General features: G+C 36.1%; 5 protein-coding genes across 10 annotated transcripts in view; 2 read left to right on the top strand and 3 right to left on the bottom strand.

Moving 5' to 3' along the window:
• The first annotated feature begins 6497 nt into the window (after positions 1 to 6497).
• LOC100650094 (cilia- and flagella-associated protein 74-like) lies at positions 6498 to 9806 on the top strand. Its single transcript, XM_048411961.1, has 13 exons — positions 6498 to 6618; positions 6685 to 6770; positions 6834 to 7004; positions 7062 to 7153; positions 7221 to 7281; positions 7370 to 7834; positions 7918 to 8037; positions 8113 to 8321; positions 8421 to 8488; positions 8893 to 9104; positions 9181 to 9304; positions 9373 to 9526; positions 9615 to 9806. The coding sequence occupies exons 1-13, from the start codon at positions 6498 to 6500 to the stop codon at positions 9763 to 9765; spliced, it is 2034 nt and encodes a 677-aa protein (XP_048267918.1). The 3' UTR covers positions 9766 to 9806.
• A 2298-nt stretch (positions 9807 to 12104) lies between these two features.
• LOC110119840 (lymphocyte expansion molecule-like) lies at positions 12105 to 13600 on the bottom strand (the record flags this gene model as incomplete). Its single annotated transcript, XM_020866391.2, has 4 exons — positions 12105 to 12640; positions 12745 to 12892; positions 12952 to 13034; positions 13467 to 13600. Coding segments are annotated over 4 exons (672 nt in total), but the record flags the coding sequence as incomplete, so codon positions are not given.
• Positions 13591 to 15015, bottom strand: LOC125386355. The gene is made up of 2 exons (XM_048412304.1): positions 14385 to 15015; positions 13591 to 13917 (listed from the first exon to the last, which is right to left on the bottom strand). The coding sequence occupies exons 1-2, from the start codon at positions 14615 to 14617 to the stop codon at positions 13677 to 13679; spliced, it is 474 nt and encodes a 157-aa protein (XP_048268261.1). The 5' UTR covers positions 14618 to 15015; the 3' UTR covers positions 13591 to 13676.
• A 108-nt stretch (positions 15016 to 15123) lies between these two features.
• On the top strand, positions 15124 to 22028 carry LOC125386354. Its single transcript, XM_048412303.1, has 3 exons — positions 15124 to 15397; positions 19491 to 19781; positions 20573 to 22028. The coding sequence occupies exons 1-3, from the start codon at positions 15392 to 15394 to the stop codon at positions 20786 to 20788; spliced, it is 513 nt and encodes a 170-aa protein (XP_048268260.1). The 5' UTR covers positions 15124 to 15391; the 3' UTR covers positions 20789 to 22028.
• The window catches only part of LOC100647787 (QRFP-like peptide receptor), a 79942-nt gene continuing 76948 nt past the window's right edge, over positions 21727 to 24720 (bottom strand). For 3 of the 6 annotated variants that reach the window (XM_048412298.1, XM_012316093.3, XM_048412301.1), the window contains one exon: positions 21727 to 24341. In XM_048412298.1, coding sequence (XP_048268255.1) covers positions 24066 to 24341 — 276 coding nt within the window. In that variant the 3' untranslated portion in view covers positions 21727 to 24065. The remainder of the gene's footprint in view (positions 24342 to 24720) is intronic. The other 3 variants (XM_012316094.3, XM_012316095.3, XM_003400577.4) reach the window with 1 other exon arrangement.

The raw sequence follows: 24720 nt of genomic DNA, 5'->3' as shown, positions 1-24720 counted from the left end.
ATCCGCTGTCAGACTTTTATCTGTTTTCCATTTTTATAAACAAAATCGATTTGATTGAATTTTTCAGTGATTAAGGAGATTGAAAACATTTGCGATGGGATAAAATTCAATTCGAGTGGATACTTAAAATATTACACACGCGTGGCTGGGAACTTATCGAAGAAGTCAATTTGCTTGCAGATGACAGGGAAGGGAGGGATGATAAAGCGAGAGAGAAATTGAGAAAAAGCAAAGCGAGAGAAGTTAAAAGCTGTGAGAACAAGAGGACGGACCCAAGACGTGTCCCGAAGGGCAGGCAATGGAACTTTACGATCGTATTTATGGGCAATTTTATAGCTAAATTCCGTGAAATGTCTATTGTCAGTCCTCGTCTTTTTGACTTCGAGGACAACGGTTCCAGAATGAGCATGAGCTTTCCAAAATGTGCTTTATGGGATGGTCCTTTTTGGAAGTCCTACGCTACGAAGTTTTCTTAAAAAATTACGTTAAATTGTTAACTTTTCGAATGTACTTAAACGTCTAACAATATCAAAAAATTTTACATAACATTTTAATCTCAACGTTTGCAGGTTTTCAATTATAAAATCCAACAAGAATTAATACCAAAAGTGAGATTTGTTATATAAGGAATAATCTGTTTGCGAACAATGAGTGGTATTATTAAAATTATGGAATGAAAAGGATCCAACTTTCATTCCAATCTTAAAACTTGTTACGCCATGCGTGTAGTAAAATCGTTTAAGGATATCCATAAATGTCGATCACGTATCGAGCCAGGGAACGAATATTGCGGTGTTCTTGATGATACTAATTATAGGGGAAAAAGAGCTTAACAGTAGCTACCGGTGTTTCGGCATCCTCTAAAACCGTCTTTCGTTTTTCTTTGAAGCGTGACACGGCAGCTTTCACAGCATCCGTTTTTAACTAGCCGAATAGATCGAATCCATGAACTCTATAGTCATCTATTCGTATTTTTAATCGCCATCTTAATTATTAGCGAGCTTAGGACTTCTCGTATTCCAACTTGAACGAAGAGAGACAAAGAGAGATAAACAGAAATAAAATTCTATTTTCCTCGAATATTTCATATTTCGTGTTCGTACGTATACACCCGAGAAACTGAATTGAGAACTCCACAAGTTCAAAATTGATCACAATTTTGTTCTTTTTCAAAATCAACGATAAAACATCGTATAGTAAAAATCGTACCAGAAATTGATTTATCTTGAGATAAACGTCTTGTACGTATAACAATAGGGTAATATCGTAGTGGTTAGAAATCGATTCTTCGTCCGTCCTAGCCGGTAATGAAACCTGAAAATTTGCCTTTTCTTCCGGCTATAAGATGCAACTACCGTAAGGCCAATTTTTATGATAACCCATAGCTCCCGCGTACTAATAAAATTTACGAGACCTTGCGGTGTCCCTGGCTCTTTTACGGAAGTCGCTGCTGACCTACTCTCCGCTTCGTTATTCCATTCAATGAACCTTAACTCGCAGAGGGCGACTTTTACCCTACCTTGAGGTTAATTCGTGCTTGAAAATTTCTCTAGACCAATGTGGGTTACCGGAACAATAAAATCTTCGTCGTTTTACTATTGTAAAAGCATCTTTAAGATTTTCTGAAGAGTTTTGATTTTTCTTTTGGAAGAAAGGCCGAGGAATGAAGAACAAGGAAATAAAATTAATTAGATCATACCGTAACTGATCTGTTATTATTTTACTGTAAAATAGCTGTTTATACAAAATACAGTTATTTGAATGAGAAATTGTAATTAGCGTTTGTTTAAGCGAACTTCTGCCGACTGAATCTATATGTCAGAATATTATACGAGTGAGAAATCAAAATGAACTGCCTGTCCATTGACAAACTCATGTAAAGAGAATCTTTTTGTAGCGTATTACAAAAATAAAAATAATTACATAAAACTTATGATATATTTCATTGAAACGTGCCTGAACATATGCGAAACATCTCAAGTCACTTGATCTATAATTTTCTCTACGTACTAATCTTTTATCCCAAAAATTTGTCGAAATAGAAATACCCTTTCAAGTCTTCCACCACCAACCTAATAAAATCCCAAGTAATCACTTTCGTAATTTGCTATTGTCAATCAAAATCTCAAATACCTTTATGAACCTTAATATAAATATTTTATAATACCTTTAATAAGACTTATATAAGACTTTAATAAGATTATCAAATAAGTTAACAAATTTTTCCATTCTGATTTATCAGTGAAATTCGATATATCAAACTGAACTAGTCAGAATCTGTCAAAGCAATACGTCGCCGCTTTCACCGAAAATAAACACGAAAGAAGATCATCATCGGAGTGAAAAGAGGAAAAAAAGTAGGAAACAAGAAGAAGGAAGACTGGTCCGATTTGGTGCGCGGTTTTCTGGAGGCTCGGTATTGAAATTTGTCGCGGCGTTCACGGCTATCTTTCTCCTGTACAGCTGTTTAACCAGCTGTAACGCATCACACCTCCCCTTGTGGCGGTTTTGCGGCCTCGTGCCACTGCTGGCCACCATCTACGCGGCGGAATTTTTTCACAAAAGGCACGTGTGCATCGATAATACGATGGCTGTTGCGTGACCGCCGCTTCCGTTCGGTAACCGAATGGATTTTTACTCCCAACATGCCGGAGAAAGTTTGCGTTTCGTTTTAAAACTGTTGACGTACCTGGACGAGCGTTTCGAATCCCACAATTCCCGTCTTCCTGTAATTATTTTGCTGAGAATTAATTCCATGCCATTTCTAGTCTAAATACGTAAAAACGCTCTAATAAGAAAAACGAAAAACCTATGGAAGAAATATATACGTAGGTTTTTGTATCGTATCGTATGTTTGCATCATATTCACAACAAACTAATTGAAAGCTAATCTCCATTAAAGCTTGTTTGCGAATCTCACTATAAATATCACGATTGTCTTCTTTCGATTGTTTCAATTGTTTGAAAATTATTTCTTTGCCATTTGTAATCCGAGTGAGCGCATGAAACGCTCTAATAGTGAAAATGAAAACCGTGCGAGTGAAAATATATCATATTCGCGAACCGGTTGTGAAACAATCTCCGTCAAAATGTGCGAGTTGATATCGTATTATAAATGAAACTTGGATCAGTCAAATGAAACATCAGGAGCGAACTTCTTCAACCTCTCCTCCAGCATCTCAACTTCTAAAACGTTTCAAATACAAAAAAAATGGAGTCCCGGTGCCAATTTGACGCCCACAGAAACCAGCCGTATGGCCCACCAGCGTCCTTGAAAGATTCAGGTCACGATCAGTAGGCGTGAGAAAACGAGACAGGCAAGCAAGAATTTATGTGTTTGTAACCCGTGCGAACACTGGTAGCGATCGCAGCTTAACGTGAATTCATTTTCAGGCAGCTCGTCGTGGGACACCTCCATTGTGAGCTTTAGCTAACTGTAAAAGTGGAAAGCGTCTGGAAAAAAGATATTTGGCACAATTTCCAAAAATTTAGGGCCACTGGGTCTTTGGGGCAATTTGAAGGACAAACCTTCAAAGAGAAACTAAACTGGCACGAGCTACTACACCATAGAAAAAGAGGAATTTTCACCGATGTTCATAGTGTTCTTAGTCTGTATAGAATAGAACGTGTTCGCACTCCTCCTCCTACAGTGCGAGAATGATTTACAGGGTTCCATTGGAAGTGACCGACTTCTGTTTGGCCACGCGACCCTCTTTCCGAAATGGTAAGAGAGATCGCCACCCCCTTAAGGCGTTTGACAAATAACCTCGACAAAGAGACTCGCCCACCCGTGGTTCACTCTCGCGATCCGATTGAGATGTTTTCAAAATGTTTGGGACTGTTTGACAAGGGGCGCGTGCCGTGTCGCGCACTTCTCTCTCAAGGTCCCCAAGACCACCCCCTACAGAGATTTCTCTGAGGTGAAATTTTCTTAATTATCTTTTCACAGGTGACAGATATGTAGTTTCGAGAGTAAAAGACTTTCTCCTCGAGGCATTCAAATTTCTATATTTCTATTCCGATCGTTCCACGATTTTTTCATCTCTCTATTCTTTCAATCTTTTTATGCATACAGTATCGTGCAGTTAATCGATAAGATATTGATATTTTTGTGTATATTATCCTCGAAGTTCATTCTCCATCGTCTGTTTGATTAGAAAGACAAGTACAGACTGATTAGAAAGACAGAATATATTGTTGGGTACTCCAGGCGAATAAAACACTCAATCAAATTGACACGTTGATCTTTCCTTTCATAACGTGAGCCTGAATTGTTTTTAAGGTCTAGTTTTATCATTCCCGTGATCAAAATAACTATAAATTATACACGTTGTTGAAACTCTTTTTACGAATACGTTATTTATTTTTATTATTTATTCTGAACTATGTATCTCAAAGAACAAGCGAACAAAACATTCGATCCAAGAACCCCAACTCTTCTTTTTCTTACGCGTCTCCTTTTTAAGATTCGCTTTCTATCGTTTTCGTAGCTGAAAACACAATAGAAGCAGCATAAAGAAGAAACCATTTATCCCTGATAAAATAAGGAAAAACGAGGTGTCGAGAGGCAACTATTTCGCCTGACGATTGCGATCGTTGCTCGTAAATTAGAAAGTTATTAGGCGGGCAATTGGATGTCGATTAATTTCCCCAGACAAATGAACGTATATATACGCCTCGCACGACAACCGCATAACACAGCCTCCGCCTATGGGAACATCTATACGGGTGTCAGTTGCTCCGTGAAATTCTCCATCAATCTACAAAATTATCCGACATATGGCTGCTAGAGAAGCTGCTACCTTTTTTTTGTTACGCATCTCGCGCGAGAGGTGCCACTTCCGGTCTACTATTTGAATATTCATTGGAAGCATCTCTAAACAGGCACATTTAGATTTACAGCTATTTGTACGGGGAACGTTCCCAAACTTAATTCGAATTGACTTTTAATGGTTTCACACTGATCTGTTCTTTTATTAGATAGCTTGTGCTATCCTTGTTCTCTGTTTAAATGATCAAGTACTGACCGATGGTTTATCATAATATTACAGATGCATCACTTTCTTTTTATTTCATAAAATTAGTAAAGTCTAGATAGACGGAATAATCAGGCGAATCTTTAGAATTCTCTTTCATAGCCACACGTATGTTCGAAGATAAAATTCGAGAACATGAGTTGATCGAAGGAGATCAAAAATGAAAAAATAATTTCGCGAACGAATCTGAAAATATCTAATATATCACGTGCAATTTGATACGTTTACGAGAATAATTAAAAAGAATGGAATCTAAGCAGAGATTCATCTCACCTACTAAATATCATACTCCATTTTCTATGTTACATCGTTTTCGTATTCGCTTGTATATTAAATATTTAAATTGTCCACAACTGCATAAAAATCCGCAGTCTAATTCTGACAAATAATTTACTGCAAATACTGCGTATATTTTTGCAATTCATACGTTTCCACACCATTAAAATTCCCATAAATGCATAAACGCCCGCACTTATGACAGACGTCGTGTGACGTGTGTGGCAAGGAAAACGACGAAAGAGGTCGAACCTACCTGAATAAGGCTTGAAAAAACGAAAGAAGGAAAAAGAAAACGCGTGATTACAACGCCCCTTGCTTATGGGCCACGGGGTGAACTCCGTAGAGGCGCCGGTTCAAAGTTCGTGGCATACGTATGAATTATGCATTCGGTGCACAGCCTGTGTGTAATCATCCGGTGCATCATTATCCCGAGAGTTTCTGTTACGATTCCATATGGCACGAGATCTCGCCGCGATCTCGCGGAACCGATCGAAAAAAAGCTACGGATAACACGAAGTGTACCGTGCAGGCTAATTTAGAGGATGAATCGTTATGATCTTGCGGGACTTTGGATCACGCTTGATCATTGGTTACGCGAAGTCCACGGTTTCAGTGTTCGAAGAAGTGATTTCTGTTTGTTAAACGGTTGATACGGGTGAAAGCAGATTGAGATTTTCAGTATGCAGTTGCGTTACAATCGATGATAATTAACTCTCGAGTTAACAAAGGCTGGAGAAGAATTATAAATTATAACGACTGTGATATTAATTTAGTAAGACTGAATATTTTGTAGGATATAGGGAAACTTCGTTTCTTCCAAATTATTAATGATAGAATTAATAATAAAATAAAATAATAGAAAGAAGATATATTTTTGGACGTTTTGTAGAGAAGATATTACTGTAGTAAAATCTAAAATCAGTTTTACGAGGAAAGATTCGTTTATATTAATTTAATTAGTTGTAAGACGTCGAGAGGCTGAAAGAGTTAAAACCCTTGGGAAGAAATTGATGGAATTTGTTTTCGAAGAAATAGGAAAATTGCGATATAGGGAAATATGTGGAAAGGATTGTATGACAATGTTCGACTGATACCTTTTCGATTTCTTTTCAGTCTTTTATTTCTTCGTTTTGACGGCTCGATATTTTGACAAGATTTCCTCGTATCATAAGGACAACAATTATGCAAGGAAGAAAGTGTGAAAGTTTGCCGAAGAAGCCAGGATTTCTGGTGCGTTGCGGATGTTTATTCGACGAGAAAACTAGAGCAAGGCTCGAAAGGGAAAATGAAGAAACTTGGAAAGGTAAATTCTACGATTTGCTCCCTTTGAAAATATAGAATTTTATCTTTACTTTTATCCTGCTTTTAGGATTGTTATCTTTGAAAGAACGTAGAAGGATTCGTAAGAAAGAGGAATTAGTATTGCAACAGGAAGATGAACATAAAGATCAACAGGTTAGATGGTTCGGAAATATCTTTATGCAAAATATCGCAATTTTTTTAATTTACTCGAAATAGGAAACCAGAGAAGATGAAACACATTTAGTAGAAAAATCGAAAAAAGATTACAGATTTACGAAGTGGTCGAAATTGAAGATACTTCGACAGAAGAAAGAGAATAAAAAATGGCAGGAATATTTGACACGACATAAAAATTGGATCTTTTGTGCAGCTTTGATTAAACTAAAGGTAAAGCGTCTTCTAAACAATGGTAAAGAATTACATTTTAATTTTAATGTATTTTAGGTCTCCTTATCGCGTCAAGAATGGCAGCGTACTTGTCATTTGAAGGAAAGGGCAATTATTCGGAAAAATATCCATTTGGAAAATATTTTAAAGTATTCTACGATCGTTCGTGATATAATTATTAAAAAATACTTAGTAAAATTTCGCTTCTTTTCGCAGAATTAGATGGAAATATAAAATCGACGAAGCACTGTCATCCGATTCTATAATTTTCGACAAAGTTAGTCCTTCTTTGTTGAGAAATCATTTTCCCAAGATTTTCCACGACTACATGTAATATAAAAATTGTTTTTGATCAAATACGATAGATAATGAAGCATGAACGAGAGAGAAAGAAACAACTAAGGCTTCGACAAGAAAGATTGATAAAAATCATCACGAAGATCGCTCAAGAGATGAACAATGGTATTCGTTTGTGGAAGAAGCCAAAAGACGTGTGTTTAAAGAAAACGAAATTGAAAGAGATTAGCGGGGGAAGTTTATCGGAAATCTTTTTCGAGGAGATTCAAGGGGAGGAATCTCTAATTGCGGAGAAAACTGTTCCGGAGGATAATGAAAAGGATCGCAAGGTCGAAGATTCAGAATTGAAACATGAAGAAGGTAAAAAAGATGTTAAAGCTAAAAAAGATGCTGAAGCTAAAAAAGAGGGACATCCTTTGGAAGATGAGGGAGATTTCGAAAAATTCGTAGTAAAAGAATCCAAATCATCGATAGAACAAGTATTCGAGCAAGATACTTGCTTCTTTGCAATTCCAAGCATCGTCACTTTCGATGTAAATATTCTAAACTTATTCTCAATTGATTTACTTCTTGAATTTTTATTCCAAATTAATTAACACGTAATATATTTAATCAGGACTTCGAGGCGAATAAAAAGTATTCTCGAAAAGTGATAGTCAGAAACAAAGCAGCAAAATGGGCGTATCTGCGATTCCGTAAAGTGTATACAGAAGTGTGGGAGCCTGCAGTCATCGAGGTTCCCTAATGATTAATTTATGAATTTTATAACCGAAGTCAGAAAGAATGTATTCGATAAATATTTCGAACTTAGGTCGACATTATGGACGCTGCAAGGGTCAAACCTGGCCTGGACGTGATAGTCAACGTAAAATTTTCACCAGTTCACGAGGAAGAAGTGACAGCAGAAATCTCATTTCTTACTCTGAGTCCTGATTATCCCGAAACTTTCCATGAATTTCGCGTTCCAGTTCGTTGTACCCCACAAACTGCTACACCTGTTTTGGAACCTACAGAAGTCAGGTAGAAATGCAAATAAAACCCAGGATTTGAGTGTACATTCAATCAATGCAGTTCTAATTTGTATTGTATTTGTATTTGTATTTGTATTTGTATTTAAAGTACGATGAATAGACTGCAGATATTTATACAATTTTGTATCATTATGAACACGTTTGAAAAAATAAATTGTAAATTTCGCTTCACTCGCTAAATATTACAAGTGCTCCACTTTGGATATTTTATACATTTTTGCATATTGTCAGCATTTTGTAGATTTAAAAAATTTTAAATTTCCCAAGAATGCACGAACATTCGCAGTTTATATTAATAGGTTCCCTTCAGCTCCGATTTGGAGATACGACAACGTAAAATTCAACGAGAGAACTCTAATTATTTCCAACGATGGTAGTAAATCCTTTTCCATTGTAATTGAAGAAAGAAACGATCGTGACCATTGTTTCTTATGGCATTTCGATCAGGCGGATATACAAAGCGTAAAATCGTCCATTTCGTGCTTCAGTCAGTCTAAACGTTTAGAATATTTAACACAGATCAGCAACATCTCTGTTAAATTACGTATACCTGTTTTTAGACAAAGAAGAGACTGAACAAACAAGCGTAGAGAATACGGATGACAACAAAGATGTCTCGGTTAATCAGAAATCTCGAAAAATGTATCAAATCGAAGTACCTCCAAAATTCAAGTGTCGTTTAAAAATCACTTTTCGACCAAGATACATAGGTCTTCACCACGAAGTGTTGGAAATTTGTTTTTTGACTGAAAATAGGACACTTGGAAAATTGGTTCGTAACTCACAATGCAATTTATACGAATAGTTGAAGACTAGAAAATACAAAAATTGTCTCGTTTTTCAAGTAGAGCGTTCCAATTTGGACAGAAGTGATTGGTTATCAGATCCACTTAGATCCACCGTGTATTGATCTAGGCATCGTAATGATCGATTCTGACGTTTGTCAACAATCTTTTACTATCGTTAATAATGGTAACCTTTTTATAATCAAACGTGATTACGATATTAATTAAAGTATCAGAATACGATTGGTATTTTAGGACGTAACAGTGTGGAAGTTTTGACGAAGACTCCAAAAAATTTGGGAAATCAAGTGTCAGTTTATCCAAAGTCGACGATCGTACAATCTGAATCGTCCTCGAAAGTTAATGTGAGATTCATACCTGAATCCAGTATCATTGATACCTCTGCACGGTACAATGAATCATCTAATTTATAATAGAAATTAATTGAAATTTATTTTAATTAATATGTCACTCACACATTCGTGCTGTATTTTTAGATTCTACGACCCAATGTCCAGCATGTTAGAATTCCCCATTCAAGTACAAATTATGTCTCAAGGACCGAGGAAACCACCGCCATTAATACTGAAAGCTCTTGCTAGTTTAACTACGTGTAGTGGTCTGATATTAGGTCAGTTATTAATTTAAAAAACGAAGAAATAAAAGAATAAAGTGCTAAAGGATATTCAAATAGATAAATAAATCTTAAAATGCATTGACCAAATCAAAAATAGCGAAATAGAGCTTGAAATTAATAAAACCAAAGTCGATGGAAAAATAGTTTAAAATAAAAATAAAATATTAGCAATAAGAGCCTAAAACTAAATGAAAAAGATCTTAGATTTCTTTTGTATTATTTATTTTGCAGAACCACCATATATCGAGCTGGGATATGTTCACACACACGAATCTGTCTATACAGAATTAACACTAACGAACGAATCTTTATTAATTCAAGAATACGCCTTTGTCGATTTACCTCCATCTATGGAAATACATCCAAATCATGGTTTTGGTGCCATTCTTCCTGGAGAAACTATCAAACTTCATCTGATTTATTCTGCATGCTTAACAGACATTCCTGGGAATGAGATTGGAGAAAATGGATTGACCGGTGAACGAAGGTTTAACAGTTCTTTCGGAAAACGTAGATTCATTTTGTTGTTACGTTCACAAAGATCAATGAATGATCTCTTTTATCAGCTTTCAAGTGCAAGTAGTTACTTTGGCAGAGCTCGCTGGATGTAAAAGACAAACGATACTGAATAAACTGAAGAATGAAATAAACACGCGATCGACAGTTCCACGGAATCGTGGACTCCCACCGCCAGTGCCTATGAACCTTAAAACTCCCAAAGTAATACGTCGAATGACTGATCGGGACGAACATAATCTCGAAGATCAATTAAGCAATGATTCTGTGATGAACGAGAAAGATCCAGATGGTAAAAGATTATTCTACAATGCTCAGATCAATTTATAAAAATTGATACAAGTAAACTGCGGATTTGTATCCAATTTTATTGGAAATTCGAAGGTTCAAGAATGCACAGATACCAAAAATAAAAAATCAAGCTTTGAAATAAATTTAAAAAATCTTTGGTTTCATACTATACAGGAATATATAAAGTAACTAAAGTATAATACTTGTTGTAATATTTATAGTGATAGTAGGTGAAACAATTCTCTACTTACGCTTCAGTTTTTTAATTATATTCATAAAAATATGAATTTGCATACAAATTCGCAGTCTAGTAGTAAGAAATCGTAATTTTTATGAACGAATATTAGACAAGAAAGAAGTCACGGATCCTACGATAGAAAAATCCTATCGTTTGGATAAAAGAAAGGAGAAGAACTCGATAGAAATTTATGTGTACATTATAGACACATTTTGCGAGCTGAGCGAGCAAATTATCGAATTTCCTCCGACCCCTTGTGGTTCGTTCTCAATGGTAAAGTAGATAAACAAGTGTCAAATAAATAAATAAATAAAATAAAATACACTAACCAATCAATTTTTTATAATAAACGAAATTAGGCTTCGGTGCATCTGAGGGGCTTCAACGTGGCTTCCTATCCTCATTGCACCTGCGGAATTATAAAAAATCAACGTAAAGAGTTCACAGCTCGTTACCAATTTAAGAGTTCCTCCGATAGACTCAAGATTATGCCACAGTCTGGTGTTTTACAGAGCAATGAGTTTATTGCTGTAAATTTCATGTTCAAGCCAAGGTTACCGAAAAATATGATTTTCGAAAAGGATCTTAGATTGAAAATGAACGTCGACGAGCAGGAGACGAAGACTGAAAAAATCGACGAATCGGCAAAAGAAGGTATTTTTATTAACGTTGAAACGACCAGTCAATTTCGGATGCAATTTCCATGTCAAAAAATTAAAAAATATGATTTCTACGATATTTATAAGAAAATTCAATAATTTCCAACATTTCGAAAGTACAACTGTGCTAGTAATAAATATAAAATAGAAAAATTCGCAACGAAGAAAATAATTATACTCTTCTAAAAGCGAGAAGAAAAAAGAGGAAGAAAGAAGTGGAGGAGAAGAAGGTTCCTGAAGTTGATAAAGTAACTGGCGAAATCGGCTTGTTGGAAACTTTCGAACGTTGTATTTCCACGATTTTCGTGACATGCACGATCGATTTAGAAATGAAGGGTGGTAGGAAACGCGATGAATTACTTTTTGTGAAATTAATTTGCCCCATTAGTAGACCGGAAATCTTGGTGTTGAACGAGGATCGCGAAATTGCCTTTGGACCAACAGCGATCGGTACATCTTCCAGAAAATTTCTCTTCGTGAAAAATATTTCCAATCAGTAAGTACCAACATAAATAAAAAACGAACGATTTCTAAAATAAGAATTTTTCGTTCTTCTCTTTTAAACAATATTTAATATTAAAAGTTCGAATGTTAAATATCAGAAGAATAATAATTTTATAAATGTTATAAGATATATATGAGAATATTTAAGAAAATGATTTCAAAATTTGATACTCGTTTCAATTAGAAACGTGAAGATAAACGTGAGTTTATTAGATCCGTTTGGACCATTTTTCGTGCCTCCTGGAAGGACGATCGAAACTGGCTCCATCTTGAAGCTTCCAGTTACGTATCAGCCGAAAGAAAATCACGAAGATGAAGTGAGCTATCTTTAAATTAAATTTAATACCTTATTTGATCATTGGGAGGAAAAATTAAAAAGCATTGTAGGTAGGGATTCTAATAAAATCCGTTCGTGGCGCCTTGCTTTTGAAGAGAAATGTCCATCCGTTTCCTTCTATAGTTTGCGTATCTTTGACCTTGTACCTTCCTGGGCCAGGAATCTCCCATGATGGACCTGGCCTGACAAATTCAACGTTTATATTAAAAGGATAATTCTTCGTATTCTTTGGTTTCAATGGAGATTTCGGGTCGTAATGGCCAGGTCCTGGTTCCTTTGGATCTTTGTAACATAACGCTAGATCTTTCAACGTCGCTCTGGTACCTGACACCTTAGGAAATCTATCGAAAGATTTATTTTTTGATTATTATAAAAACTAGAATATTCATTTCAGGGGAATAGAAAATATCTCACATTGCATAAATGTAAATTTTGATAATAATACCTTGGACAGGTGGTCCAACGTCCCTTAAAATAATACGATTTATGCAACAATTTGTCCATTTCTGCCGGCAACGATCTAGGCCAGTCTCCACGATCCTCCAATTTCACAGTTGCAAAATAGCCCTTGATCGTGCTTTCATCCCTTGGCCCTGAAAACAAATCGATCGATGTAGAATATTTGAAACGCGTAACATCGATCTTGAATAACCTGTGAACAAATCGTAGGGTCCTTTTTTCCCAGTAATCTTCTTCAGGTAAGTTTCAAGAGATTTTGGATGTCTCACGTCGTACCTAAAAATACAAATAATTCGTCAGTTCTAAATTTTCGTGTTCATATCTTCGTGATAGATAGACTGCGGATGTTTATGGAAATTCATATTTGTACGAACGAGAGAAATAGGGATTTGTTTCACTTGTTAAACATTAACGCGCGAACTTTTCTTCGAATGTCTTATATCTTAAGCAGAATTTTGATATATTGGAATATTTTATATTTTTACAGAATTTTTATAAATTCAGATACTGTATATTTTTTCCATGTTATATATAATTTTATAGAATTTCTGTACATTCTAACGTCTTATACGTATTTTCATAGAATTTTTATAAATTCTATAAATTTTCTCTTAATCTGCCCTATAAATGCATAAATATCCACAGTTAACTAATCGCTATAAGCCTTCTTTCTGTCCCAAAAATTGAATAAAATTGGAAATTACGAACAAATTGCATGGCAGCGTCCAAGGTTTCATTAGAGTACGGAATCTAGGCCGCAAACCATCGTATTCAAAAGTTGGCACGCAAGACTGTCCCTCTCGTCTTCTTTTGTCCACGTAGTAATAAGGACACTTCCTTGTATACCCTGAAACAAACAATCAAGAGCGTTAGTAAGATTTATCGAGCTACTTATATCTATAAAGAAATAATTTCGAATCATTCGCCTGGCCCAGGAGTAGTCGATGGCCAAGCAGGTTGGAAAAGGGGAACAGTTCCAAATCCAACGTCTCTTTTAACAGCCTTGCAAGCTTCGTTCAGGATGATATCAGGCCACTGGGGTATTTCGTGGGTTCCCGGGCCACGTCCTGTCTTCATCAGGTATCTCTGTGTCGCATATTTTTCTACTCTTCCTCCCATTGTCCTCGAAAATTCTTCAGACTCCAACTCCTTCTTCCAGCTGGTTTTCATTTTGAAACAAATTTTCTCTATATTAATTGCGATATAATAAGAAAAGATTTAACTCTTGTACAGGTGACCAAAACGTTCGCGATTCTTGGGCAACCAGGGTATTTCATGCAGGAATTTTGGTACATCAGATACGTAGCGATAATTTTCTTACCTCCGCGAAATTTTCAATTTTCTCATTCTGCATCGTACCAAGTACGATTTTAAGCAATCTGAACGAGAAAATTACGTAAAACTGTACCATAATCTGATCATATAGAAATGGGAAAAGCTGTCGCGAATGGTTAAACCCATATATCTGAACCTTTATCGTCCGAGGCTTTGTTACTTAAAATTTTGTGCATAAACTTTCATTTCAAAGACGTGAATTGTCGTAAAGAAATCTACAGTGGTTTAGTGGCATGTTTATGGCAAACCATACAAAGAGCTAACTATTAATAGCATTTAATGGAAATATACCTGATGCCAGCGGATTTGTTTTTAGGAATCAAAGGGTCGTACGATCCCACTGCTATTGATGACGCTGGGTCGTTTATGTAGAATTTTGGGTGTAATCCAATGTGTACGTCGCGTTTTGATCCGGTGCCGAATGGCGCACCAGGCTTCTTCATGCGTGGAATTAGGCATTGGCATCGCCATTTACACGCGCATCGACAAATTTTAAACGACTGCGTTTTGGTTCCACAAGACATTTTTGGTTTTTTTTTATCGATCTTCCTCAACTGCTAATTTCCAAATTTTCAACATTGATCGTCTGTGATTACAATACGACTGCGGATACACTTATGCAATACGTATTTTCATCACTAACTTTTTTGTACCTAAGCTTCTTTTATAATTAAAAAGATTTCTCTTACGTATTATAATGAGCGCTCTACTATAATGCTATAAACTGTATTTCGTACGTTATAATGAATATTATAACGAGTACCGTACTCCGTACAGTTTATATATTTTATATATTGTGTAGGAAATTTCCAACAAGTCAGCGATAACTATCTTTTTCTGATATCTTATCTCCTTTTCTTATTGATTGTCCTCGCCTAGGAAATATTTCTTTAATTACGCATTGCGATCTTGAGCAAAGGCTTTTAATCGGGTTAAAAAGGTTAGTAAAGTAAAAACACAAATTTTGAACTCTTTCTGCGATTGCAACCAAGTTCGTACGATATCTATCGATCGATGAATTCCAGAATCTGTCGCGTTTTTTAACAGAAATTCGATTACGTTTCTATCGATATAAAATTTTTGTAAATTGACGAATCTACAGGCCACGTTAGGAACAGATAATGAAAGGAATTAATTTTCGCTAGAATCAAGAATATTTCGAAGTTTCCAGTTCCAGAACGAGGACGAGATGGAGCGTAAAACTTACGGGACGAGGAGTGGTGCCATCTTATGTCTTGAAACCTCGATTTCGGGTTGCTCGTTTCGAACTTACCGACGAGAAATCCATAGAACTGAGGATGTCTGTAAGTTTAAAACAACCATTGTAAATACTTTTCCATTCCTTACTCTGTAAACCTTTAACACTGCACGAAATACGTATATGATGTATAAAGATATCTTCGTTAACTTACGCTGTTAATTATCAACGGCGGATAATTAGCGAAGCTCTGCCCGTATATCTTTGTTTGATAAAATAGTTGGTCGATCAATTTCCAAAGTTTCCTATTAGAAAAGAAAAAGTACAGAAGACCGGAGAATAAATTCGGTCAGGAACTTGATAAAGGGATAATAATCCAGCACTTAACATTTATCGAGTCTTCATTGTCAACAAGAATGATGTATTTTAATTTATGCGGCCTTTATTTTCCATTCAAACAACGATTACGAGCAATTAATTAACTGGATAATTTGATTCTCAACGAACAAATAACTAAATAAAGGATGGTGCAGTTTAATGCAGAAAGAGCAATCACCACAAATGTAATTGTAATTGGATGGTGAAAACGTATGAGCCTGTTGTTTCAAGATTAATTGGAGAAGCGACGCATGAGAGGCTTCTAATTACTCCTGGTAATGCCACCACGCGACGAATTAATTGCGATCCATTATCTTTCGTCCGTATTTTATCGATTACCATTTTCATACGAGGTACTAAACAATCAAGTTTCACGTAACTCCCAAATGATCCGTGCTCTCTCTATGATCCATTGTATCCTCGCTGGATATGCATACACGGGATATGTATAACGTTTGCAAATTTATTCAATCTACACGAAACTAATCGACGACCGTGTCAACAACACTAAACGATTTTGTTCCCTTCCGGCTTATGCCACGTGAGCCGGATGTTACGCGCAGGGGATCACGAATCTTTTTGAAACTTTGCTCGCTAAATTCGTGGATAATTAAGAGAAATATCTGTATGATCAATATAATTTTTAAATATTCGTATTTCTATGCTGCACACTTTTCATGTGTTTAGATCGCAGAAGCAGTGTTTTAATTAAATTCCTACGAGTATCTGTTACGATAAAATACTTGAAAATACAGATTCCATATTTTATAAATAATTCTTCATACTACGTAAAATATTCTTTGGAAATTCATAGATTATTCCGACGATTCTTTCCTCTCGAGTATTTGTTCATTCTCTCTAAACTTCGCAGGAATCTTCGTATTTCAATAATTTAAGTAAAGCCAATTTTCCACGAATATTCAGACTTCAATTAAAAATCCAATCTCCATTTTGAAAATAATTCTTGGTATCGTCGGACGTTACGTTTCTTTCGAAACCCGTCTATCGTGCAGTGCCATCGATTCAATCCCATTCTTCTGCAAGATACAAGAAACATATAAGAAAACAGCTCACGGCTTACAATATTGTTCTCCTAATGGTGCACCATTGTCTGGTTAGAAAAATGCTATTCTAAATCAGGAAATCGTCGTCTGCAGGCGAGTATCGGATTCGAAAGGACAAGAAATGGCGATAACTTTATCCGCGCCTTTCGTTACGACTTTCAATGGCTCTATCGTGGTCAAAGGATTATCTGTTATTTTGATACGGACGCGACGAGAAATGTAATTCCGTTGTCATCTCTAATATTACATTGCACGAGTACGAGGAAAACGTTGCTGGAATCAATGAAACGAGAAAACGAGTTCCGTGATCGTTCGACGAGTTTCACACCCTCTCTGAATAAGCGACAAAAATCACACTCTGCTGAATTACCCTGGACGTTCACCTCGTCAATTTTTTTCTTCGTTTGACAGCTACTATTCCAAAGGATTAAAGGGGAGGAATTTTTTTTATTGAAACATACTTTTTCACGTTCTTTCCCCAAACGGTGACTATTTAATTTTCTGAGTGAAATGAAGTATCGTTGAAAGTGTTTCGATATATCGTAGATTATAGCTTCTGTTTGATGATTTCTTTGATTTTTCTGAATGGTAATCTTCGAGAGTATGAAATACTTAATTCTGATAATTGTTTGTATCGCGTTATCTTTCTTAGAAGAATGTAGAATGATTATCTTCTTTCCTCAATGAATTCTCCCTTCAAGAGCTTAACACGCCGACAGTAATTAATTCTTCCTTATCTCTGTAATACCTATTCTCAGCTCTGGAAATCAAGGATTACACAGAAACGAACGGCTGCAAATAAATTGGCATGATCCTCGAACACTGGCAATTACTAAACTGTTTCCGCCGTATCTACCTATTTAACTCTACGTTTTATTCCTTTAAACAAACCAAGCGGAGAATTTAATTGTTCCGGTTCGAAATTCGAGTCAACACGTTCCACGAAGATCGAACTCGTTAATGTCTATATAATCTCGCTACTCTGAATCCTTTTGGATTAGCTTGGATGACTTGCAATAAATGCTTTGAAGCCACCAACTAGCCCCAGATTCTAGCGAAACAATTTCCTGTTGCGGATACACGACTCATGTCAGATACTTGCAAACAAAGTTGCCTTTTAAGCATTGCCACGAACTCTTCAAAGGATGCTGAAGTTAAAATTGTACGGCGTAGGTGAAGTATAGAAAATTGGATCGCAAGAATCTTTGACAACCGACGCTGTGCCGTGGATGGAAAATGCCAAATCGTAGTTCCGCGAATTCGATAAATAAGTTTCTCAAAGAAATATTTAATATCTGGCGAGAAAAAGTATGTATTATAACGAACTGGTCTGATAAATTCGACGAATAAATTAGTTATTAATTTTTGGCAAAGGAAAAAGAAAAGTCTCGCGCATAATTGTGATCAAAGGAATTTTACATTATGCCTATGCGATGGATGTTGAAAAGATTTTTATTACACAATGAGGAACTTTTGAATACAGAACTCTTTAACAAATGATATATCATTAAGCTTCGTCTGGTTTCATTAACGTTGAGAAATTGTGCAGTTGTAAAATGGTGAACTTTTGGCCGAACAGATTTCCAAGCTTTTGTTACAACTGGTGTACGATTAAGCTTCGTGTCGTTTTATCAACGTTGAGAAATTGTATAATTTTCGAATGGTGAACTTTCGAATGAAAAGTACTCCGAAGCAAGACAAACCGTGTACATTAAACTTCGTGTCATTTTATTAACGTCGAACGATTGTTATGACACCGTGTATTATACCTGTATAATGGCGAACTTTTCATCGAAGAGTTTCCTTAAGACAAGACAATAAGCCTCGTATTGTTTTACCGTAATATCGAGGACCCGTTTCATCAGATGCTTCCTTTGTGAAGTTTAAACATGATATTACAATTTGCACGGTTTCTTCGCGAAAATCCAAATCTCTTATCTTGCAGAAACTCTTCAGCTAAAATAACTAAATCAAGACATTTTCAGTTATCTCTCGTTGATATGCATAGCATAAATTTTCACGCGAATTCTACTATTGTAAATCACCAGAGAAATTTCATAATGACCTGTCCCAACAAGCTAATCATCTAACGTGTACAGATTAAATTCCAGTAACCAGGGACGACTAAATTCTTTTATCTTGTTCTATTTATCTTTATGTTTCTTATCTTTTTCGTACACACCGAAACGTAACGCTCTCTTCTTCCTTTTTCTCGCCATTTTCCTCGCTGTTCCAGCACTTCCGTCTCTTTACTCCGTCGTTCAAAATAGTTTGGCATAATTTAGACACGTAGCTCGATGCGATGATGTTTCTGAAAATTTAATAAAGCACTAATGGCCAAAGCAATTTACCAAAATCGTCAACTTCGTCGAATTAAAAATCGTTGTTCAACAGTATAATATATATTTTTTTATAGAATTTGTCATTTTTCTATCTTGAATAATGTTACAATTATAATATTCTTTATTCATTATTCGTATGCTGTATTCACGATATATAAATCACAATTTATCAATTGGAATTCTGCGCGCGTGCTATCCGATTTCCAAAGGGCTTTGTTTCTCGAATGTTTCGCGATTCGCATAAATTATCCATCGCCACGCAAGTTATAAATATATATTTATGATAATAATATGAATTTATATAAATATCACTCAAATCCTCCCCAGCTGCTTAATGTTTAATCAACACGCTGTCGAATTTCATCGGATTGATTAATTGGTATCCCCTGTCATTTTATGTTCGAAAATATTGTAGATACAAAATACCGGGTCGTGTCCATTGATTTTCCGACTTTCGTTGATGGATGTGCTCGAAGGCGACATCCCACGCCCACGAGATAAATCTCCACAAAGATCCTCCATAAAGAGGAGGAAAGGAAAAGCTGAGAGTGGAAAATCGGCGAAGGCGGAGTTTGACGACAATCTGTTACCGAACGAGGAATTGGCGATATTCGGCGGAAACCTCAAACGATCCGAGGATCGTAGCAGTTTCTCCTTTTGGAATGTCGACGAGAACATGCAGTTACTGGTCCTCGAAAGGAAGACGGTATGATAAAAATCTCATACGATTTCAATTGGAAATCTCTCTTTTATGCTTTCCATGTAAAACTTTTTCTCCTGTTGCCCATGTTCTATGTGCGCTTGTTTTATTGAAAATTTACATAGACATGACTTCGACTTGCCAGCATTTTTCATGAGCGACAGATTTGACTTTTAAAGCATCAATCAATCAAAGTTTCGTATCTACCTTTTAAAGGTTTAATCCTTTCACGAAGAACACAGAACGATAAATTTAGAAAATAATTGTTTCTGCATTTCCAAGATTCTCTGCGTCTCTGTAATCGGATACGGGAAATACGTACCTTATATCTCGTGGATGGAGCGCGCAGTTTTGTCTTCCTTCAAATCCACTGAGATGCTATAGAATAGTGAGAGAATTCGTAGGAATCGTATTTTATTATACAAACAAAAAGTACCACCGTTTGCTCATTTTTATTCTCATTCACATTGTCGGGGTTTCGGAGGTATTTTTAATTTTTTCAAAACAGCATTTATTCGATACGTTCTACAATATAACATCGAGATAGCTCGTAGAATGTCATTAATGATTGCAAGAATATCGCAAGAATGTTAATTATTATAACCGCGGGAAAAGAACAGCGACGACGTAATTCCAAATTGAAGGGATCAATTCGTTTGCGTATCTTCGAAGATTTCTACTTTTCTTAAAGTCACCTGCTTTTAACGTCTAATTAAAATTAAATAAATCGATAAGTTCGATGTTTCTAATTACAAAGAGTCGAATAACGCTTCAAGAATTTGTCTCTCGCGTTACAGGTGGAATTCGGTGTACGATTTCAACGTGTTAGCGAGGGAAAGGATTCAGGCGCGAAAGAAAGCACGAAAGCAACGCCAAGAGTGAAGAAAAAGGCCAACGCGAAGAAAAATGCGGACAAGCAGAAAGAAACGAACTATTGCCACGTGGCGATAGTGAAGCTTACGCTGGGAAGCTCCACATTGCTCGATTTTATAATAGTATGTTCGATGAGCTAGAAAGTTGCTCATTTTTTATTTCAACAGACGCGAGCTTTGAATCGAATAGTTCGAAGATCGCAGAAGCTGGCGTATTAATCGCCCGTATTCTCGTAGAAATTACTCGGAGAATTTATCGGTGCATTTTTCTACGCGGTTCCCTACTCGATTATCGATTGCTCGTTCTTCATATGTGCAAACGCATGATCACCTTCGATTACCCTTCAAATATTCACGAACATGTGCAGAATATTATGAATATCGTTGCTTGAGAGAAGATGAAAAATTCAAAAGTCATATAAATTGCATTCTGATCATTCTTTCACAGACATTTAAAAAATTCAGGAACGCTTCAAGGGACACCTTAAAGAATAATTCATACACTCTGTAAGAAGTAAGTAAGTAAGTTTCTCAGTGTTCTTGAATTTCCTAAGATATTACCTTTTTTTCAGTTCTTTGAAGTTCCATGATTTTATGAGTCTTCGTTGTCCCCTCAGCTTTCTTAACTTGTCACGTTTTTCAAGTGTTTGCAATTGCCTGTACGTTTCACTTTGCGCGTCCATTTTCCTACTTTTTCCCTCGTTTCACATCTACTACTTCCATTCTCTTCGCATTGCTGATTCCCCATTTCCCACTTTCATTTCCCTAGCTTGCCTAATTTTCTGTTTCTTCTCTTCCATTCCCACTGGCTCCTTCTATTTCTTTATTTCTCACTTTTTACTTTCCTTCGTTCTCTACGTACCCATTCGTAACTTGTCCTGTCCGTCCAATCCTAAAAACCTTTTGAAAGTTGCCAAACTCTTCTACTTCTCCAACTCTCATTCCTTCGCTTTAATCCTACATTTTACAATTGAAACAAGAATAATTCACAGTTCGAAGAATCATCGAAGATTTAAAAATATTATTTTTATTGGCAGTGCGCAACCCTTCGGCACAATAATTCGCAATGAAACCCCGTGTTAGATATATCTTGCACAGTTTATTCGAATATTTACATGCAAACGCAGGCGTAAAAAATCGATACAATTTTATGGACGTCCTCCTATAAAATTAAACACGAAGAAAAATCATTTACATACAATCGCACTTCCTATCTGATCCAGTAGTCCGGTGCATGACTCTGCAAGACAATTTTGTCAAGCTTTCCATGGATAAAATATAACACCGCGATGACATAGAGTCGCGTATGAATTATACTACCCGTTATTTCCATGTACACGACACGCTTTTCGCTCCAACAATGATTAACACGCACATATATATGCATATACAGAGACACATTCTTTTCAATTACATTCTGATCGCACAGATCCAAGCGAATCTATAATTAATTCGAGGAGAAGGTTGTCGATCAATAGGTGTGTCATTAAGCTTCGCCACAGTTCATCGTCGTTAATTAGCTAATTAATTGAGTCTTCACATTCAGAGATCAAACTACAACGAAGCTTTTTATAGTCTACGTAACGATGAATGCCTTGTACGCATGAAGTTTTCGCGAGTTCTTAATGCCGACAAGATGGAATGCAGAGTTTCCTAAAATTTCTTATGGTTTAACAACGACCGTCGAATAATTTCTAAAGCTCCCTTCTAACACACTGAAGCATAATTTTGAAAATTACGGTTTCTTCTCCGCGAGATGAACATTTGTCGGATCATTCCGTAAGTAATGTCGTTGATTAATTTATGCGCTGAAGTTACAAGGCAATGTGCTGTTTCAACTTAAACACGTTTATTGGAGAAGATCGCAAAGAATACTAAATTAAAATGGAAGTTCGTTTTATCGCGATAACGTTTAGTCGTATGCAGCAGAAACAACGGTAGATTACTCAGAGAATTTGGAAGACCGGTGATTTAAAAGGGGAAATTTGTTTCATCGTGACAAAAGATAAATTCATTTGTTTCAAAAAATACTTTGAAACGCGCAAATGCAACAGAGGATTAACTTTAATTCGGTTATATTAACTTCAGTTTTCCAGAAGACGAGTTGAAACGTCACTGAAAACAATTGACGATATTATAATATTATTATTGAAGTATGAAAACCGAGAAGGTCCCACGTTTCAGCGGATAAAAATTACATTACTTGTGGAATGACGTTATGCCTAAACGTATGATGAAAATTGTATTGTAGGAATCTTCGTATCCATTAGCTAGGATCTAGAACGACGAGGAATTAAAACGGCGAAAATTTCAATTTCTACATTATGATACAATTTGCTAAAGTATAATTTATAGGTCAACCGCGATTAAATTACGTAGAGAATTCACGTACAGTACTTTACGGTTAATTAGCGATTCTTTTTCCCATTGGTCGAAAATCAGTGAAGATTTTCGGTCGATAGCTAATACACTTAAATCGAATCTACAATTATCGATGTAATACCGAGACTGTGTGAACATTTTTACAGCGCATTTGTATATATCTTTTAAATTACTCCGTATAGTATATTCTTTATGGAATTTTATGCGATTGCTGAGAAAATTCGAAGCCTCTGTGACGACATAGATTATTTGTATATATAAGTATATATGTCGTATAGGCATATATGTTCTAAACATATATGTTGTAAACATATATACTTATATATATATACTTATACATGTAACTATGTAATAGACAAATCAAATTACATCGTCTTGATGAGCGATTTTCTGGAAAGAATTTACCCTGCAAACTTCACGAACATGTTTAGTTCCTATCTGTTTCATTCGTAAACACGATAATTTAAAAGCTAGCGTTCGACGCGAGCGGAAGTTCTTTTGATTAATTTGCGAATTTACTTGGAATATTAGAAATTTAACAAGCTTCGCTATACCACTTCTACCGCTTCACTATAACAATCCCAAACCAGAAATGTTCGTCTAAAGACAATTGAAACAGACAATCTTCTCTGACACGTTTATACAATTCATAAACGACTGAAAAATTCTATACATCCAATTAGTCAATAATACACGTAAACAGATATGAACGATGATGTTTATGCGATTTTTGCAAACATTTGTCCACTTTGCAACGAAAAACTTGCCAATCTACCTGTATAAAACTTTCAATTAAACCTCTCGACCGACAAGCAAACGGGAATTAATCAATATCCAATTTCGAGGCTTTCGTGTCCGAGGCTTGCCAATAGAATTTACGGAATCTCTGATACGAGCAACCTTTGCATCTAAAGAAATATATCGGCCATTTCTCAAAGAAAGATTCTGGTAAAAATTCAACGCGAAAGTCTCGACCATTTCGTTGAATAATTTTTTCAAAACGAGTATCACGCGCGACGAATTCCTATCTAAACTCTCACACAGCAATTCTCAGCATCCGTACACTTGAGCAATGCGACGTTTCGCGAAGTAATCGCGAAAAAATCGCGGAATATGGTTTTGAAATTCGCGCATGAGTCTTTGAAAATAATAAACGTGAATAGCAACGTCTTCCTCGGTTAGGAACTATTGGAAAACACTTTATTTCTGCTGGATTTCTTCGTGGCCTGTTCTGTAGTGCTTCTTTGGTTGGGTTTACCTGTGGAAGAGCTGCCTCGACGTGGGCCGGGCACGGCGAAATAATCAAGCCCATCTGAAAGCAAATGGGACGCAGAGGGACGAGTATTAGAGAGAAAATCCGTTGCTCGTAGAATTTCGAAGTCTCTCGTGATCGTCCGATCAACAGAGCTCCGAAAAATTTGCTATGGTTCTTGTTAAGATTTACAGTCAAAGGATTATGGGTTCTCCCAGTGGAAAAGTATCGAATGGGACTTGATCGAGATTTTTTCTTTGGAATCTTGTCTCATCCTTGGGATTTTCGATGCAGCTAATACAATCGATGGATTATCAAGCATGGATTGTGAATTCTTCTAGCTTCACTTTTGGAATCTTGGACGATTCGAGGAAATTTTCATGGAATTAAAATGTACGTGTATCGAAGATGGATTGTGGATTCTTGTAATGGAAAGATC

Source organism: Bombus terrestris, chromosome 14, assembly GCF_910591885.1.
Source record: "Bombus terrestris chromosome 14, iyBomTerr1.2, whole genome shotgun sequence".
NCBI classification, from domain to species: domain Eukaryota; kingdom Metazoa; phylum Arthropoda; class Insecta; order Hymenoptera; family Apidae; genus Bombus; species Bombus terrestris.
Note: the sequence above shows the minus strand (reverse complement) of the source record. Positions and strands in the feature narration are given on the sequence as shown.